Source organism: Microtus pennsylvanicus, chromosome 21 (genome assembly GCF_037038515.1).
Source record: "Microtus pennsylvanicus isolate mMicPen1 chromosome 21, mMicPen1.hap1, whole genome shotgun sequence".
In the NCBI taxonomy this organism is placed as follows: domain Eukaryota; kingdom Metazoa; phylum Chordata; class Mammalia; order Rodentia; family Cricetidae; genus Microtus; species Microtus pennsylvanicus.
This window is the reverse complement of record NC_134599.1, coordinates 18,349,822-18,370,213: the sequence shown is the minus strand read 5'-3', so window position 1 is coordinate 18,370,213 and position 20,392 is coordinate 18,349,822. Positions and strand designations below refer to the sequence as shown.

Below are 20,392 nucleotides of genomic sequence, written 5' to 3'. Positions count from 1 at the left end.
GACAACAGTGACGGCTTCATTGTTGGTTTATTTTTATTATTTTTATACTTATTGGATTTTTTTTTCTTAGACAAGACCTCACTATGTAACCCTGGATAGTCAGGAACTCAGGAATGTTAGACCAGACTGGCTTTGAACTCAGAGAGATTTGGCTATTTCTGCCTCCTGAGTCCTGGGAATAAAGGCATGTACCAATATACATGGCTTTATTGACTTTTTTTGAGACAGGGTCTCATGTCAAGGTTGGCCTTAGACTCACTATATAGTTGAGCTTGGCTTTGAACTCTTGGTCCTCTTGTTTCTACTCCCATGCTAAGACTAGAGGCATGTGCCCCATACCCTGGACATCCTCTGTTGGATAAGTGTGTGGTTTTCATATTTCTTTTTGTGGATATGCACACATGTATTGGGGGTGGAGCATCATACCCTGGCCATGTTCTCATGTGTGTGTGGTATATGTCTGTGTTTGTATGGGTTTGTGAATACATGTACAGGCAGGTTTTTGTGTGTATATATATACATATACATGTGTAAGTGGAGGCCAGACATCAATTCTGGGTGTTTTCCTCCAGCTCGCTCCACCTTATATGTTTGAATGTAGGGAGGAAAAAAATCAAATGATTGCCCAAAGGTGGTAAGCCTTACTTGAGATTTTTAGATTGAGAATTTCAAGGGAGCCAAATGAACAGAGTTTAGTATTCAGGTAAGGTGTGGAGAGAATGGAGCCATGGGGAAGAGACATAGGGATAAAGGTATTTTCTTTTTCTTTTTTCTTTTCCTCTTCCTCTTCCTCTTCCTCTTCCTCTTCCTCTTCCTCTTCTTCTTCTTCTTCTTCTTCTTCTTCTTTTTCGGGACAGGGTTTCCCTGCGTAATCAGGACAAAGGTATTTTCAAAGGAACAACCCCAACTGAACATGGGCTCTGAGATGGGGTCACTGCAGGAAATCCTGGACAGCAGTGCTGGCCTAAGCGAGATGGGAGGCTGAGGGTTAGCGATCAACATGACAGGTCACAACGCTTGAAACAGACATTTTGAAAATGGTGTGGCCATTGGCCATTATGAAGTAAAGGATGCCACCAGGAGAAAGAGGGGGATTGGAAGCTTCATTTCAGGGGTCAGAAGCTGAGAATTATGGTGTTGTAGAAATCAACACTTAGGTGTTGAGACTAACCCAATGGTGACAAAAATAAGGAGAGAAGGGGCAGGGGAAAGGGCTCAGTGGAGAAAGGTGATTGCTGCCAAGCCTGACAATCTGAGTTCAATCCCTGGGTCCCGTATGGTAGAAGAGGAGAACAGACTCCTGCAGGTTATCCTTTGACTGCCACATGTTCACTGTGGTATACATGTGGTGATGGAGGAAGGTCATTGGTTAATTAATAAAGAAACTGCTTGGCCCTGATAGGTTAGAATATAGGTGGGTGGAGTAAACAGAACAGAATGCTGGGAGAAAGAGGATGTGAGCTCAGATGCCAGGCCGCTGCTCTCTGAGGCAGACACGATGAAGCTCCCACCCAGGATGGACGTAGGCTAGAATCGTCCTGGTAAGCGCACCTTGGGGTGCTACACACATTATTAGAAATGGGCTAGTCCAGGTGCGAGAGTTAGCTGAGAAGAGGCTAGATATAATGGGCCAGGCAGTGTTTAAAAGAATACAATTTGTGTGTTGTTATTTCGAGGCATAAGCTAGCCAGGTGGCTGGGAGCAGGGCGGCAGGAATGCAACCCGCAGCTCCTTCAACAATGTGGTTATACACATGTGCACACACATAGACACACCAAATAAAGTGTATATGTAACAAAAGAATATGGGGTGGGAACAGCTGGAAGTCTTCAGTTAGAGACATGGGACGGCTGCTGGACGCCCACATCGTGGATCTCAGACACTCCCAGGCAAGCCAGCACTGCCCTGTTGCTGTCATCGCCTTCCCACCTGGCTGAGAAAGCCAACCCCTCCTGAACAATTGTGACCCCAAGGGACTCATACGGCGCAGCACAAATCCGTTTTGTGACTGGTAATAAAATCCAAAGGTCTTGCCCCGGAACTCCCTGAGGATTGGTACTATTTATAGAAGAAAGCAGTCATTGTCCACAAGCGTCTTGAGAGGAACGGAGAACGCTAAATTCCATCCGATTCTGAGCCGACTTCACCCATTGGCTTGTCACTGTGACACTCGTCATGTTGGGCCCTCCCACCCAGATGGGAATCCAAGTCATCCCCAGTCTCTGCTCCAGCGGCATTTGTCTTGTGTACCGAAGCAATACATCACTTTAATTAAAAGAGAAGGGGTTGATCCATGGACTAGACTAATATAAACCTCTAACAAGAGAGATTGCTGGAGGACAAATCACACAGCACAGACTTTAAAATACCCGAGAAAAAAGGAAAGTAGAGTCATGAGGCACAGGGCATCTGCTCACACCACACCCATCGGAGCTCAGGCTAGCCCCTTTGAAACCACAGAGACTCGGGGCCGGAGGACGGTGATGAGGAAAGTCTTTCTAATGTGCTAATTATCGGCACCAGCTTAGTGTGCTGTGTTGTGCTGTATTGTGCTGTGATGTATTGTGCTGTGCTGTTGTGTTGTGTTATGCTGTGCTGTATTGTGCTGTGCTGTGTTGTGCTGTATTGTGTTTTGCTGTGCTGTGCTGTGTTTTGCTGTTCTGTGTTGTGTTTTGCTATGCAGTGTTGTGTTGTATTGTTCTGTGCTGTGTTGTGTTGTGTTTTGCTGTGCTGTATTGTGTTTTGTTGTGTTGTGTTGTGTTGTGTTGAGACAAAGTTGCTCAGTCCTTCTGCCTCCACCTCCCAAGTACGAGCACAGGCACACACCACCATGCCTACAGGGAATTTTTAATTATTGTAGACATTTATTCTTCACTCCCTTTGGCTCATCTCTTTAGAAACGACTTGCATGAATCATTCAATTTTGTCTTTCTGCTTCAGAGTTAGGTTTTGTTGTTTGTTTGTTTGTTTGTTTGTTTGTTTTATGAGAGAGGGTCTCTCTACTTAGTCCTGACTGTCCTGGAACTCACTCTGTAGAGCAGGTTGGTCTTGAACTCAGAGATCTGCCCGCCTCTGCCTCCCAAGTGCTGGGATTAAAGTTTGTGCCACCACACCTGGTCTTGAGTCATCAAAACAGGCTTCTGGGGTCTCTTAGAGGCCAAGATAACACACTAGAAAACAGAAGATGGGAGCTGGGTAGATGGGAGCTGGGAAGCTCCCCAGTTGTGAGCCCCGGCTGGTTGGGAAAGGGCAGGGAAGGAGGCTTCCCAGGGCTGGGCATGCAAGACAGAGAGCCCGCGAGGTAATTCCCTCCATGTTTTATGTTTTTGCTGTTGTTGTTTTGTTTTTGTTTTTGGTCTTTCGAGACAGGGTTTCTCTGTAGCTTTGGAGCCTGTCCTGGAATTCTCTCTGTAAACCAGGCTGGCCTCGAACTCACAGAGATGCGCTTGCCTCTGCCTCCCCATGTGCGGCAATTAAAGGCGTGTGCCACCACCGCCAGACTGGTTATTACTTTTTAATCAATGTACATGTTTATTACTTACAGTTTATTGTGTGTGTGGGTGTGTGATATGTGCATGGCAGCCGTGTACTCAAGCCATGGCACACATGTGGAGGTCAGGGTAGCTTTGTGAGGCCGGTTCTCTCATTCCATCTTTATGTAAGAGGAGGGGCTCCAGGCTTTCTCTACAAGTGCCTCTATCTGCTGAACCATCTCATTGGCCCTCTTTATTTATTTATTTTTGAAACAAGGTTTCATGTAGCTGACATGGCATTGAGCTCACTGTATAGTCAAAGAGGACTTTCTGATCCTCCTGCCTCTACCTCCTGGGTGCTTATATTATAGGTGTGCACTGCTATGCTTGGTGCATGTGGTACTGAGGAATTGAACCCAGGGCTTTACAGTTTACAGGGCAAGCAGTTTACCACCTGAGCTCCAACTCAAACCCTGTTCATCTGTTTAGAGACTGTGTCTCGCTATGTAGCATAGGCAGGCCCTAATCCCACCATCCCTCTGCCTCGGGCTCCCCAGTGCTATCACACTCATGGTGCTAGCATCTTGAAGGAACGCAATAAAAGCTGATTCTGAGAGTGAGAAAAGACTGGAAACTTGAGCCAAGCGCAGCTGCTGAGGATAAACACCTGTCAGCACTATGACAGTTTGGCGCACCTGCCTTTCTCTTCTAGGTTGCTGGCTTCCTGTAGCGCCCTCTGCTGGTGAAGCCTAACAAAGCGCTCACTGTTCAACCTGAAACCTCCAGAGCTTCTGCAGAGGAACAACCAGTCCATCAATACCTCTAACCAAGCAACAACAAAAGCGCTTGTGGGATCCCACAGCTCCAGAAACCTAGAAAACCAACAGTTTCCAGTCTGGGGCTTTTCCCAGTTTCATTCTGTGATTGAAAAAAAAAAACCTGAGCCGGGCGATGGTGGCGCACGCCTTTAATCCCAGCACTCGGGAGGCAGAGGCAGGCGGATCTCTGTGAGTTCGAGACCAGCCTGGTCTACAGAGCTAGTTCCAGGACAGGCTCCAAAGCCACAGAGAAACCCTGTCTCGAAAAACCAAAAAAAAAAAAAACCTGACAAAAAGCAACTTAGGGGAGAGAGAGGGTTTGTGTTATCTTACAATCCCAGATTGCAGTCCATCGATCGGGAGAAGAAATCAAGGCAGGACCTTCCAACATCTGGTCACATCACATCCACATCACGGTCAGAGAGAAATGAACGTCTAAGGCTCGCTTGCCGGCAGGCTTGCACTCTTTTACAGTCCAGTGCTCCCTGCCTAGGGAATGGTGCTCCCCACAGGAGGCTGAGTCTTCCCATGTCAACTAACTTAAGACAATATGGCGTGCATGCCTTTAACCCCAGCACTCAGGGGCAGAGGAAGGCAGATCTCTGCGAATTTGAGGGCAGCCTGGTCTACAAATCATTGTGTTCTAGGCCAGTCAAGGATACAAAATGAAACTGTCTCAAAATAAACACTTATATTCCCCCATAAACACGCTTACCGGCCAAGCCAGTGTAGACAATCCCTCATTAAGGCTTTCCAGGTGACTCTAGGTTGTGTCCAGGTGATGACTGAAGCCGTCCATCACAGTGAGGTTACAAATAATACCACTAGGAATATTCCTGTAGGTATTTTTTATTAATTTTATTTATTTATTATGTATACAATATTCTGTCTGTGTGTATACCTGCGGGCCAGAAGAGGGCACCAAACCTCATTACAGATGGTTGTGAGCCACCATGTGGTTGCTGGGAATTGAATTCAAGACCTTTGGAAGAGCAGGCAATGCTCTTAACCTCTGAGCCATCTCTCCAGCCCCCTCCTGTAGGTATTTTTAATAACTGGTGAAATCACTTTTGGATTAATAGATACAGATTGTGCTGCATAGTTTTATATCAACCTGACACAGGTTGTAGTCATCTAAAAGGAGGGAACCTCAACTGAGAAAATGTCTCCCTAAGGATGTACTCTGGGCGATGGTGGTGCACGCCTTTAATCCCAGCACTCGGGAGGCAGAGGCAGGCTGATCTCTGTGAGTTTGAGGCCAGCCTGATCTACAGAGTGAGTTCCAGGGCAGGCTCCAAAGCTACAGAGAAACCCTGTCTCAGGAAAAAAAAGGGGGGGGGGGACACAATATTATGATGGAGGGATTTAGGCCTTTGTATGATTCCACAATGAATGATTTGAAAACTGAACAATTTAAAGGATAATCAACTTAGTTGGGATTGGTAGCAATTATTATTTTGGTAATTCTTGTTTTATGCCTAAAAAAGTTGTTTGACATCAGTGCCAAATATGGAAAATTGACTGATAAAATAAAATCCTTAGACAGACTAATGGAACTAAGAAAAATATTCACATACACAGACAGAAGAGTTTAGAGCAGAAGTTTCCACACCATTGCATTATAAACTGGAGAGGAATAGCCCAAGGTTATTAGATAACCAACCTTAAATTCTCCAGTTACCATTCAAATACGACCACCAGATGATAGGCATCCCCAAGGCTATTCAGAAGTTAACTGGAATCCTATAGGAATGTTAGATTTGAAGTGATTTAAGGAAGCAAGAGTTTCATATGGAATGTATTCACCTCTTTATGGGCCACTAAGAACAGAATTATTCCCCAAGACTGGAAAGATTTAGTTACAGCAGCATTGGAAGCTGGTCCTCAGTTACAGTGGAAAGCATGGCAGAGAGACGAAGCTAGGGTCATAGAACAATGAGGTAGGGCTAGAGGTTATGAGACTTCCCAAGATCAAATCCTCGGTGAGGACCATTATGCTGGTTGCAAAGACAGATTACGTCTGATGATCACACCTTGGTTCTACGCCATACAGCAGCTATGAATGCTTGGGACAAGACAGAAGAGTCAGGATCGAGGACTGAGCCATTTACTAAAATTATACAAGGCCCAAAAGAAGCCTTCACTGTTTATATATATATATATGTGTGTGTATATATATATATTTTAACAAAGATTGACTTCAGCTGTAAATAGATCCAGAAATTAGACAAATAGTAATTGAATCTTTGGCTTTTGAAAATGTTAATTCAGAATTCAAAGGCATGATTAGGTCTTTAAAGGCAAGATCAGCACTCATAGATGAATGGATTATAAAACTAATAAGTCTAAGAAATACTTTTCACTTGATCAGATATAACCAGCCAAAAAGAAAAGTCCCCGAAGTTAGGGTTGGGGAAGTATTTTGTTTTTGTCCTTTCAGGAGAATGAAGGCAGCCAACTAAGGAATCTGAAGACAGCTGGACAAAAGAGACATCTGAAGAAAAGGACAAATCATCCGGAGAAAATGCCCCCAAGAAAAAGAGCAAATTGGCCTATTGGTATATTACATTTCCAACAGGATAAAATTTCATAAATCTTCCCTAACATTCGTTTCTGCTGCTCTCTACAGACATATGAGGCAAATGGTCTTTTTGTAGTCCCAGTTCAATTAAAAATATAAGCTGTCTTTGGAGTTGGAGCATGGCTCTCTCCTCTAAACCTAAGCATGCGTGTTAAAGAAAAATCTAAAGTCTCTGTCTCAGGTCAGAAGAACCACCTGGTATGGAACAGAGCTAAAAACAAAATTAAGGGACTGTTCTACAGCCACTAAGCTCATCATCCTTTAGTTTCATCTGCCTCCTCAAAACTTTTCTTAAGGTATCAGTATTATCTCAGGGCTGGACAGGTGGCTCAGTGGTTAAGAGCACTGCCTGCTCTTCCAAAGGTCCTGAGTTCAATTCCCAGCAACCACATGGTGGCTCACAACCATCTGTAATGGGGTCTGGTGCCCTCTTCTGGATAGCAGGCATATATTCAGGCAGAACACTATATACATAGTAAATAAATAACATCTTTTAATAAATAATAAATATTGTTTCAAACTTTATAAGATTAATTACACTTTCTGCTGTGATATTAATGGTCATATAGAGTACTAATTCTAGAAAAAAGCTTAATCTATCCTCCTGTACATGATTTTTGGGCTTGAGCCTCTATCAGGTAACTAGGAATTAAATTTGTGTACCCGGGATGTACTTAACAAATTGTGGTCCTTTAAACTCTCTGAGATCTGCTGCATATGACATTTAAACTATTTAAATTTTCCACAGTGAACTGTGACCATTCCTAGGAGTGCAGATACCTGTAGCTCTTGAGTCAGTCAGGATAGTCATGTGGTTGAACTCCAAGTTCAATGAGAGACTCTCTACTGGGGCTGGAAAGATGGCTCAGTGGTTAAGAGCACTGACTGCTCTTCCTAAGGACCCTAGTTCAGTTCCCAACACCCATATGGCAGCTTACAATGGTCTGTAACTCCAGTTCCAAGGGATCCAATACTTCTTCTGGCCCTGCAGACACTGCACCCTCTTTGTGCACAGACATACACGCAAGCAAAATGCATAAAATTGAAAAAATAATGTGGAAAACAACTGAAAGAGCCACCTGATAGCAACGCCCTGCCTTCACGAACACATGCACTCACATGCTCATGCATGTGTGCATTCATACATTAACATGCACACACATTCACCGCTCTGAGACACATTTGCACAAATATAACAAATCAAAACGTGTTAATCTAGGCACGGTGACAAAGAAGGTATAAGGAGGAAGACCCAGACTTTAAGGCTGTCTTTGGCTACATAGTGATTTGAAGGTCAGCCTGGGCTTCGTGAGACCCTGTCTTAGAAAAAAAAATAGAAAGAAAGAGGGCTGAGGAGATAGCTCACTCTAAAAAGTGCTTACATTATATGCGTAGAGACCCAGGTTCAACTCCGCAGAACCCGTGTAACGAGGTCAACTGTGTAGTGGTGCAAACTTGCATTTCCAATGCTAGGGTTGTCCAGACAGACGCTGGGAGCCAGCAGGTCTAGCCTAGGTTTGGAGAGACCCTGTGGTGGATGGCATTCCTGAGGATGAAGTCCAAGAGCATCCTCTGGCTTTAACATACCACGCGCGCACGTACACACACACACACACACACACACAACACTAACTTTAAGGATAACTTTAACTAGCTAGATAGGGCAAACAGACCGAGGCCAGAGCACGCTGCTGAGCTGGTGAAGGGGCTCAATGGGGAAAGGCTCTTTGCCGCCATGCTCACCTGAGTTCAATCCCGGAGCTCATGTGCCTTTGGTGAGCTGTCTGCTGAGCTCCTGTGTGCCCCAGGGCATGCACAGAAACAAATGTGAAAACCCGCAGGTAAAGAGGGGAGAGAGGGGGATGGGAAGGAAGAGAGGAACAAGGCCTATAGCATCTTGTATTCTTTATTTTCTTTAATGCTAATTTATTTCCCCTTTAATTTTCTTTCTTTTTTTGTTGTTGTTTGTTGTCATTGTTGTTGTTGTTTTTAGAGACAGAGTTTTTGTTGTTGTCTAGAGACAGGGTTTCTCTGTGGCTTCGGAGCCCATACTGGAACTAGCCTTTGTAGACCAGGCTGGCTACGAACTCATAGAGATCCTCCTGCCTCTGCCTCCCGAATGCTGAGATTAAAGGCGTGCGCCACCACCACCAGGCCCCCTTTAATTTTGTATTTTTCTTTGTTTAGGATTTTTTATTTTTATTAATTTTTACGAAATTTTATGTGCATGGGTGTTTTGCCCGTAAGTATGTCTGTGTAGCAGATATACGCCAGCACCCAGAGAGACCAGAAAACGGTGTCGGATCCCCTGAACCCGCAGTTACAGCTGGTTGGGAGCCACTGTGTAGGTGCTGAGATCAAACCTGGATCCTTTGAAAGAACAGCCAGTGCTCTTAAAATGATGAGCCCTGCATCTTGTATTCTTATATTATGAGAATAATTTTAGTCATTTAGACTACTCAGGGTTCCCAGAAACACTTGGAGTACCTATGATGTTTTTGAATTACAAGATGAACAAAGGTCAGAAATGTCCTATACAGTCTGGATAGCCAATGCTCTGGGATCCTCAGTGACTGTCTGAGTTCTTTTCCTTGGCATGAGAAAGACAACCATAATGTTAACAAATGTACAGGCCTGTCCCCAAAAAACTTTATTTATACAAACACACGGAAGCTGGATTTGGCCCACTGGCTCTGGTTTGCCCAGCCTTGAACTAGAACAGAATAAACTTCCAGGGCTTATACTAGGAAAGGGAGAAACGGGTGTTATCTCACTCATCCTAGCCGGCCTCTTCCCAGAAGAGGAAGAAGGATTTACTTCTTAGAAAACATCTTGATCTTACTCTCCACTAATGTTCACACTGATGTGACCGAATTCCGGAGAGAGGCAACGCAATGTAGGAAAGGTTTACTGTGGTCCAAAGTTCCAGAGAATTCAGTCCGTGGACGACATATCCCCAAGCACACAACCCCAGTGAGCAACGTCCTCCAGCCTGTCCACAATTCCATCACTACCCTACAGTCTAATTTTTGTTTTTCTTTTTTTTTTCAATATTTATTTATTATGTATACAGTATTCTGTCTGCATGTATGCCTGCAGGCCAGAAGAGGGCACCAGACCTCATTACAGATGGTTGTGAGCCACCATGTGGTTGCTGGGAATTGAACTCAGGACCTTTGGAAGAGCAGGCAATGCTCTTAACCACTGAGCCATCTCTCCAGCCCCCTAATTTTTGTTTTTCAAGACAAGGTTTCTCTGCATAGCCTTGGCCATTCTGAAACTCGCGCTCTAGACCAAGCTGGCCTTGAATTCATAGATCCGCCTGCCTCTGCCTTCCAAGTGTTGGGATTAAGGACATGCATCTCTACTGCTGCCTGACTCAGTAGTCTAATTTTGTTTTTGAGACAGGATCTCACTGGCTGGCTTCACTGATCTCCAACTCACAGAGATCGGCCTGCCTCTACCTCCCAAGTGCTAGGATTAAAGGTTGTGTGCCACCTTGCCGGGTTTATCAATGCTCTATTTTGAATCTATAAAGGGACTAAGCCATTCAGTTGGTAAAAGTTCTCACAGATAAAGCCAGAGGTACTCCTGACTAGCCCTCAGGCATCTCTCAATCCAGTCAAACTGACAGTCAAGAGTTCCTATCATTCATTCCCAGTTTGGTGAACTCCACGGCCACCGTCATCCTTAACTGTGCCCTTCCAAAGCTCCATCGGAGCCTCAGCCATGGGCTCTTGGAGCACATCCAGCTGGGTGGAGGGAGGCAACAGCGAGGTCTTCCTTCTCACTCTGCCTGCACCTCACCCTGAGAAGGACTGGAAGAAAGCAGAATGGACTAGTTTCACTGGGTGCAGCCGTGCAACTGACGCCTGAACCAGGGAATCTTCACACCGCATGTCACCTTCAATTAGGCATATTCTTCCCTGCGCATGCTTGGTCCTAGGGAATTGCTGTTGATGGAGACAGATTTCAGCTCCTTCTACGGCCTCTAACTGCCCTTATCTGCCATGTCCCCAGCACTGGAGAGCATAGGTCTCCCAGTCAGCAGGTGCTTTTCTTCCTCTGCTGTGGGAACAAAGGGGCTCATTCCTGCTTCTGCTTGGCTTACAGACTCCAGTCCCCAGAGTGCTATTTCCCAAGGGCAGTATTGGGCTCCTTAGAGAGGGTGGAGTCCCAGTCATGCCCTGGGTCTTCCTTTGGCTTTGGCTCCTTTCCCCACTGCAGGGGTGACTGGACCAGATGACTGTCTTAGTCGCCAAGAAAACCATATTCCCTGGAAGCAGCCTTAGAAACATATCCTAGTTGGGCAGAGAGGTAAAGGCCTGTGAGCCCATCATCCCTGCTGAGGCAGAAGAATTTCAAGTTCAAAGCCAGCCTGGGCTACACAGTGAACTATGTAAAAAACAAAACAAATAAAAACAAAAAGTATCTCCTCTTTGATGGGCTTGTTCTTCTTAACCCAATCCTCTACCATCTTCATCCTCTTTGTCTTCTCCACCAGGGCACTGGGAAGTGTTCAGTCCTGAGGGAGTTGTCAAAATGAGGCAAAAGCTTGAGTCTGGGCAGGGTGGACACTCCAGGCTCTAAATCTAACTCTACCCGATCACTGGGAGATGTTCTAGGCTGTGAGGGGACTTCCAGTACATACCCAAAACCAGTCCCTTGCCCTCCCAGAGACCAATTTTATGTCACTGACTGGGAGGAAATCATGGACACATCTTTTTACCACCCTCCAACAACTCAACCAGGGAGATGCTGTATTTGGTTTTAAAAATAGAACCCCCCAGGCTGGACTTTTATGGTCTTGTGAAGAATACTGCTTTTGCCCTCCCACACCTGGTCACTGCCCCTGCCTGGCCCCGTCCAGCTGCCCGCATCAGCTCTGGACAAGTTCTCAGGGTCTCTTAGCAGAAATGCGGGACCGGGCAGATTTATGCGTTTGGCCTTGGCTAAGGCCTTCTGCGATGGCTCCCAGCCACAGCCCAGCTGCTCTCCCACAGCCCATGCAGCTCTGGCTGGGACGTTCTGTGTCTTCTAGCTACACCCCAGCTTGCTGAGTCACCCCCTCAACCCCCTTTCCCCAAATGCCCTGGTCAGCCCAGGAGGAGCAGACCCATCCCTTCCAGCCTGCCTAAGCCTCACTCGGCTCACGATCATCCAGTTAGGACTCTAGTTGGCCTTGGTTACTAAAATTTGACAGGAAGGCTGTTCTTCTGTGTCTAGGCTTCAGGAGCCTTTCTGAAACTCTACTTGACTTGGAAGGCTCGTTGCATTGCGTGCTTTGTCCTCCAATTATTTCTTCAGGGTCAAGGACTAGTGTCACTAAAGCTATAGCAAAATATTGGCACTCTGTCCCACGACTTGGAGCAGGCCTGGGATGTCAATGTCTGTGGGGAGAAGTTGGCCTTGGGAGCTGATTTCTAGAACTGTATAGATTATACCCAAACCAACAAAGCCCCAGTTAGTGATGGCACAGAGGACATGCTTGTCTTGTGTTTTCTTGAGACGAGGTTTCTAATATAACAGAAATGAAGACCATAGTTGTCACCCCCCCGAGAAAGATACACATGCCTTGTCTTAGTCTCTTCCAGGAGACAGCTGAGTGCATGGTGCCAACCTTTTGGAGGCAGGGCTGTGATTGGCTGCCTCATTGAGTGAAAGTAGAGATGCCTTTGGGATAAAACCATCTCCCCCTAGACAGCTGGGAGTTCCCCTGGAATGTAAGCCGTGTAAGTGTGGTGGCTTCATCTCTAGACAGAGCCCGTGCTAAGAAAGTGTGAAAGGATGCAGGGCCTTGGTGGGGGAATGTGGTGATGGGGGCAGCTGGAGAGACCATATCCAGGGACAAGAACCCTAAACTTTTCACTTCCTCTTTGATGTTAGATAAGTATCTTGTAGGGCAATTTAAAAAAAAATCACACTTTATTCTTCAGTTTCCTCTCTGGCTTTGTGACCTTGTGACCTAGAGGTCACACGTACAGCTACCAAAAGCCCTTCCTGTTCCCTGTGTGGCCAAGAGCGCCTGGGGCTAACGCCACCCTAGCCTCCTCCACCTGAGCCTGCAGAGTCATTTCTGTTTTCTCGCAGTGGGAAGAAGCCTAGGGAAGTAAGGGGAGGGTGATTCCCTAGCTTGACTTTAAACCACGTCAAACACTTTGCTCTTTCACTTCCTGCCACTACCCTAGAAGTGCCAGGAATGTCCCCTCCTAAGAGCCAAAGGTGAAGATCTTCATCCTGGGTCCCCTCAGAACTCTCCACCATTGACGTCACCATTGCTTCTTCTGCCTGCCGGAAGCCGAGCCTGAACTTGAAAGTTGAGCCTGAGTCAATTCCAAAGGCTGAGAGTCAGGGGGAAAGACAGGGAGAGCTGTAGAAAATCCGGGTCCTTACGTGAGAGTCACAGTCTGAGAGAAGAGGATGAGGGGCTGGTCATTTGTTACCAAGAGCTGGAGATACTGGATCGGCGACAAGAACATCTGTGGCTACAGAGACTTGGGACCCCACCTCTTCGTCCCTGGTTCTCTGGCTGGCAGCGGTGGCTGTGGTGGAATTGAGGCCAGAGCATCCTAAGCCTCCTGCGTAAAGACGAGATCGCATGGGCCACTTCTGAGAAGACAGAAGACGGGGAATGATTAACACAGCTACTGTGTGGTCCTGAATAGCCTGGAAACAATTAAGACCTTAAGTCTGGCATCCTCTGACATGTCCTCTGGATGTCACAGCTTTAGAGGGTCTCCCTGCTGCCTGGCAGCGGCACAGGAGCCCACTGAGGGCAGTAAGGACCTCAAGAAGAGCAAGACTTGGTTGGAGGAAGGTAGACAGGTGCCCTGGGCAGAGCAGTGCCAGAGGTAGAAGAGGGTGAGGATGGGGCTCAAGGATTTCAAGGCCTTCCTCTCAGGAATAAGGGTGGTTTAAGAAAATGCAAGGATCGCTGGGCCATAGTGGAACACACCTTTAATCCCAGCACTCGGGAGACAGAGGCAGGTGGATCTCTGGGAGTTTGCGGCCAGCCTGGTCTACAAGAGCTAGTTCCAAGACAGCCAAGGACTACACAGAGAGAAATCTTGTCTCGAAAAACAAACGAACAAACAAGGATCACGCCGCTTGGAGCCTGTCCTCTCCATCGCTCCCCCGTCGTTCAGTATCTCTTCACTAATCTGTCAGAGTTCTAGACTAGGCTTTCCTCTCCCTTCCCCTCCTCTTCTCCTCTTCTCTCCCCGCCCCTCCTCTGTTCACTCACCAACATATTTATTTCTCATTTGCTACTCACAGGGCTTTATATTCACCACCATTTTACAGATAAGAACCTTGCTGCTGCTCCATGGCCCTGTATCCAGTGCTACCTTTAGCATTTTAGACTGAACCCCATTTAATCTCGGAAGCCTGCATTTCAGCTATATTCTCAAGAAACAACAAACAAACATTTCAGGACATTTCAGAAGAACAGCATGTACAAGAAAGAGACAATAAAAAGAAGCCATTATAAAAAATAAAGGCGACAGCTAGAGACGTGGTTCAGTTGGTAGAGCACCTGACTAGGATGCTCGAAATCCTGGGTTCAACTCCCAGCCTAGTGTAAACCAAGTGCGGTATGCAGCCTATAATCTGAGCACTGGAAAGGTGAAGGCAGGAGGCCATCACTGGCTACATTTGAGTTTTAGGCCAGCTTGGAATATATGACATCTCGGGGGGGGGGAGGAGATTTTTTAGAGGGCAAAGGTCACCCTTCCTTTATGATATTGCAAACTCTTTTTTGTTTGTTTGTTTTAATTTTAAGATAGAGTCTTGCTACCTTGCCAGACTGACCTGGAACTTGGAACCTCCTGCCTCTGTTTCTTGAGACTGGGACTGAGTGTGGCCCACTATACCTGGCTCACAGCATACTCTCTGCACAGGTTCCTGTGAAGCGCCTGGGGGCCTTTGGTGGAGAGGTCTGTGGCCAGACGCCTGGGTTCGAACTGAACCTGGCCCCTTGCCCTCCCTGCCCTCAGGTCTCCATCTGTAAATCTTCCCTTGCTTGGTTCTCATGAGTCAACAGATGACACTGCCCTAAGTGTGTGTGGGGGCGGGGGGACTGCCCTAAGTGGGGGGGGGCAGGGGGATTGCCCTAAGTGTGGGGGGACGGGGGACTGCCCTAAGTGGGGGGGAGGGGGGACTGCCCTAAGCGGGGGGGCGGGGGGACGGCCCTAAGTGTGGGGGGACTGCCCTAAGTGGGGGGGGGGACTGCCCTAAGTGGGGGTGCAGGGGGACTGCCCTAAGGTTCTCAGCTTGGCCTACAGCTTATCTTCAGCATCCAGTCTTAGTGCATTCTCAAGCTAAGGTTCAGGAAACTGGGTAATGGTTTGCCATGGTGCTTGCTGGAAGACCTCTGACCTACACCGGGTGGCTTGCCTTCCAATGGGTGTTTCCAGAGCACTGGGGAGGGTTTTAGGATGTTGTCCTCCCAGAGACGACCAGATGTCTGCAGCAACAGTAGTCAGAGACCAGAAAGGCAGGCGCCACTCGCTACTCAAGGAGGTGAAATTGCTTGGAAATGGGTGACTCTCCTGGGTCCTGGGCCTTAGAACAGGAACCCACTCCTCTCTTCCCCAGACACTAAGAATCTCAGAGCGTTTCTCTCCTCCTGGAGCAATCCACTCATGCAGACAACACCCAGTCACCGCTCCACCCCAAGAGCCAGCCTCTGTCCCCCTCCTGAGAGAACAGGAGGAAAATGCCCCCAATTCCATTTCCCTCCCCAAGGTTTCCTACCAAGACCCTAGGCCAGCGACCTACCTTGAGGGGGTGTAAGTACCGGAGTCCACGCAGGAAGGGTGGCCAGGCAGGGCCAGGCAACTCGTGGCCGAGCGTTCGGGTGAGGTGGGCTATGTAGCTTGTGGCCAGCACCAGCACATCCAGCTTGGAAAGCTTTGTGTCAGGTGGTACGGCAGGCAAAGCAGCCTGCAGGGCCAAAAAGGCCTGGCGCAGTGTCCTCACCCGGGTCCGCTCCCGTGCTGCGTTCTCAGGGCAGGCTTCACTCTGCAGAGAGGTCCCCCTTGAGTACATCTCACCCTGCCCTCTTGTCAGAGTTCCTATTGTTGGGACGGGGTTTCCTGTAGCCCAGGCTAGACTTGAACTCTCTGCATAGCCCAGGATGACCTGGAATTTGGGATCCTCCTGCTTCTACGTCTCAAGTGCTGGGGCTATAGGAGTTCACCACCACGCCTGGTTGGTCCTGACTTCTAAGGACCCTATTAGTGCCATGTCATCTTATGGAGCTAATGGGCCTCACTGGTTTGAAGCCAGGCTTCATAATAAAATGAAGGAAGGCCTAGACTGGGATCAGATGACAGGAAGGTGACAACACTTGGCTCAGAACCCAAGAGTCCCTTATTCTTTCTATTATGCCATTAACATCTGTTCTACTCCCAATCTAGAGCCTGCTTACCAGGGTACCCTGGGGGCTATAGGAAGCATAGAGCCATGCCCCTGCTCAGCTGACCCTTGACCCAACTAGGTAAAGAGGAAAGGACTCTGCACAAGAGTCAGAACATACAGTCCTGGGCTGCGGATGTAGCTCAGTTGGGGGAATGTTTGCCTAACATGTGTGAGGCCCTGTGCCCGATCCCTATCGCGGCATAAACTGGGTGTTTATGCACATACTCTCAGCGCTTGGAATGTGGGGGCAAAAGGATCAGAAGTCCAGGTTCTAAGCTACAGAGGATGTTTGAGGCTAGCCTGGACTACATGAGTCTCTGACTGGAAGACAGACAGATAGATAGATAGATGAATAAATAAATACAAATAAATAACATATACTCAGTCTAGGTCCGCCACCACTGGCTGCTGTTCAGGGACCTTAGATAGCTCACATCCTCTGGGCCTGAGTTTCTCAGCAGACAGTAGTTAGGTAACCTCTCTGAGCTGTGCTCTCATGGAGTTCTGACCTGTCCTGCCCACCTCCAGCGTGGCACCATGGGCCTAAGGATGCTGCCCTTGGGCGGAGCCATCAAATACCGATTGAGGCTCTGCCCTCAGAAGTGGCATCTCATTGCCCTCAAACCCTGCCTTCCCCAGCTCCCTCCTCTAGTCCAAAGAGTCCTTACCCTGCCATGAGCTGTTCCCTTAGCTCTGGTCCCTCGAGGGGCAGAGGTGGCTCTGCTCAGTCTGTGATTACTCCAGCTAGTGCTGTCCCGTAGGTCCTGCCTTGTCTTGCTGAGGCGGCTCCTCTTCCTGTCAGCACCTAGAAGCAACCGTGCTTTGGCCTTAGTCTGGCCATGCCCTGCTCTTGGCATTGCTGGTGCCCCTGAGGCCTCCTGTGACATGTCACTCTCCTGGGGTATGGAGCTATAGCCTCTAGAGCAGTCACACAGAGCCCGAGGGAGCCCTTAGGCTCAAGTTAGCCTGGACAGGCTGGCCATCCAGCCAGCAGAGTCTGTATCTGAGGAAGCCGGCGCCAACTCAATCCTTCACTCCTCACTCTGGGAAAACTGCCCACCCAGCACAGCCCCCGCAGATAGCCTCCGCCTGCCTCCCATCCCAGCTGAGTGGTGGGGGTGCCGCATGCTGGGAGTGGCCAAGCCCTAGGACAAGGCCCATGCTAAGAAGGCCTGGAGATGGGTAAGAGGAGAGTGCCCTTCCACGCCCTGACTGACCTTACCAGGGTCATCCTCTGATGGACCTACTGCTTCAGGTTTGGGGCTCAAATCCATAGTTTGGGGCTCTGGATCTCCAGCCCTTGTGTCAGAGACTATCAGCACCTATCTCACACGGTCCTTTCCTCCTCCCACCAAAAGCACATGACGAGGTGCTACTCCCCACTCCTCAGACATGCTTCCCAATTCCAACTTGGTGGTTTATTCCCAAGATTCCAGGGGAATGATGCCATCCTTAGGGCTCTGCCCTTCACTTATGAGGACTTTAGCCCTGCCCCGCCACCAGCCTGTATCCCCGTTTGACGGGCAGGACCACAACCTGGCTAGGATCCTAATAACACTTTGATGTTCCTAGCTCTTGTAGATGCCCTGCATTGTGCCTCTACGCTTTATATGAATATCTTATTCTCCAGAGCAACCATAAAGAGATCGTGTGTGTGTGTGTGTGTGTGTGTGTGTATGTGTGTGCACGTGCACGCGCACATGTGTGTGTACCTGTGTGCACGTGCATGTGGAGACAAGAAGTCAACATCAAGCGTCTTTCCTCAGGTGTTGTCCACCTCATTTAAAATCTTTTAATTAAAATATAATCACATGACTTTCCCACATGCACTTTCAGACAGTATCTCACTGGGATCTGGACTTGCTGCTCAGGCTGGGCCAGCCGGCCAGCACTGCTCCCGAAAGCCTTCTGAAAATGATACTCGTTTCAGATGTGGGGAACTGTACTGTGCGGAGATGAAACAACCTGCCCGGAGGATTTTGTTTTGAGATAATGTTATGCTGTGTAGTCTTGGATAGCTGGAAACTTGTTACGTAGCCCAGGCTGGCCTTTGAACACACAGCAGTCCTCCTGCCTCAGTTTCCCAGGTGCTGCTGGGATTACAGAACAATGTAAAATCTTGGAAGTAGTGAGGCTAGAGATGCCCGTGGGATGAAGGGATTCCAGCTCTTAGATTCTAGTGCTATCTTCTTTTTCTCAGAGAGGCCTTTTCCAGAAGCATCCATCCAGGACCCTTTAGAAGTTGAATCCGACCAGAGCTGAGGTGAGATTTACAGAGATGCCACAAGAGCACTGCGCACACAGGAGTTCTTTCTCTCTGCAGGAAGTCACCCAGCAGGGAAGGAGAGGGCTCTCGCCCTGGCTCTGCCAATCCTGGTAGGATCCACTGACTTTAAGGACACAGGGTAGGGAGAAAAAAGTATTAAAGCCACACGATAGCTGCACGGAAAGAGACTCTGTACCTAAGTATGCTCTCTGAGTCAGGTAGCCGGGACACCTCCAGAGGGCTCCTCTGCTGTCAGTGCTCAGTCCTTGGGAGGGTGTGAGGTCAACGTCATGTGGACCCGGGTCTCAGAGACACGCCCTCTGTGGGGGAGTCACCCCAGTGAGAAGCAGTGTCACTGGTCAACAAGACAAAACGGCAGCCTACAGAGTGGGAAAAGATCTTCACCAACCCCACATCAGACAGAGGCCTGATCTCCAAAATAAACAAAGAACTCAAGAAATTGGTCATCAAAACATCACATAATCCAATAAAAAAAAAATGGGGTAGAGACCTAAACAGAGAACTCTCAACAGAGGAATCTAAAATGGCTGAAGGACACTTAAAGAAATGCTCAACATCATTAGCTATCAGAGAAATGCAAATCAGAACAACTCTGAGATTCCGTCTTACACCTGTAAGAATGGCCAAGATCAAAAACAGTGATGACAACTTATGCTGGAAAGGTTGTGGGGTAAAGGGAACACTTCTGCATTTCTGGTGGGAATGCAAGCTGGTACAACCCCTATGGATATCAGTGTGGCGATTTCTCAGAAAATTAGGAAACAACCTTCCTCAAGACACAGCAATACCACTTTTGGGTATATATCCAAAGGATGCTCAATCATACCACAAGGAGATGTGCTCAACTATGTTCATAGCAGCATTGTTTGTCATAGCCAGAACCTAGAAACAACTAAATGCCCCTCTACCAAAGAATGGATAAGGAAAATATGGTACATTTATACAATGGAGTACTACACAACAGGAAAAAAGACATTTTGAAATTTGTAGGCAAATGGATGGATCTAGAAAACATCATATTGAGTGAGGTAACCCAGACTCAGAAAGACAAGTATCATTTGTACTCACTCATAAGTGGCTTTTAGACATAAAGAAAAAAAAAACCAGCATAAATTCGCAATCCCAGAGAACCTAGACAGCAATGAGGACCCTAAGAGAGACTTACATGAATCTAATCTACATGGGAAGTAGAAAAGGATAAGATCTCCTGAGTAAATTGGGAGTGTGGGGACCATAGGAGAGGGTTGAAGGGGAGGGGTGAAAAAGGGAGAGGAGCAGAGAAAAATGTAGAGCTCAATAAAATCAATTTAAAAAGAAGAAAAGTAGTGTCACAGGCTGAGGAGATGCGCAGTGTGACAGTGTTTAGAGGACATGAGGCCTTGAGTATGATCCCAGTATATACACAAACACACAGAGAGAGCATGCGGCCACGCATCCAACAGAGAGAGAGAGAGAGAGAGAGAGAGGGAAATCACATATACACAAACACACAGAGAGAGCGTGCGGGCACACATCCAACAGAGAGAGAGAACACTCAGAGAGAGAGAGAGAGAGAGAGAGAGAGAGAGAGAGAGAGAAATCACATATACACAAACACACAGAGAGAGCGTGCGGGCACGCATCCAACAGAGAGAGAGAACACTCACAGAAAGAGAGAGAGAAATCACATATACACACACACACACACACACAGAGCGTGTAGGCATGCATACAACAGAGAGAGAGAACACTCAGAGAGAGAGAGAGAGAGAGAGAGAGAGAGAGAAATCACATATACACACACAGAGAATACACACAGAACACACACACAGAG

At 47.6% G+C, this 20,392-nt stretch overlaps 1 protein-coding gene across 2 annotated transcripts; it reads right to left on the bottom strand.

Annotated features, from left to right (window-relative positions):
* Positions 1-177: 177 nt before the first annotated feature.
* Tcf23 (transcription factor 23) lies at positions 178-17,349 on the bottom strand. Of its 2 annotated transcripts, none has more exons than XM_075955638.1 (3): positions 16,961-17,349; positions 15,651-15,893; positions 178-864 (listed from the first exon to the last, which is right to left on the bottom strand). In XM_075955638.1, the coding sequence occupies exons 1-3, from the start codon at positions 17,177-17,179 to the stop codon at positions 700-702; spliced, it is 627 nt and encodes a 208-aa protein (XP_075811753.1). In that variant the 5' UTR covers positions 17,180-17,349; the 3' UTR covers positions 178-699. The 2 variants fall into 2 exon arrangements, with proteins under 2 accessions (XP_075811753.1, XP_075811752.1); XM_075955637.1 differs by lacking the exon at positions 178-864 and adding an exon at positions 7,307-13,481 and having other exon boundaries at positions 16,961-17,345.
* Positions 17,350-20,392: the final 3,043 nt, after the last annotated feature.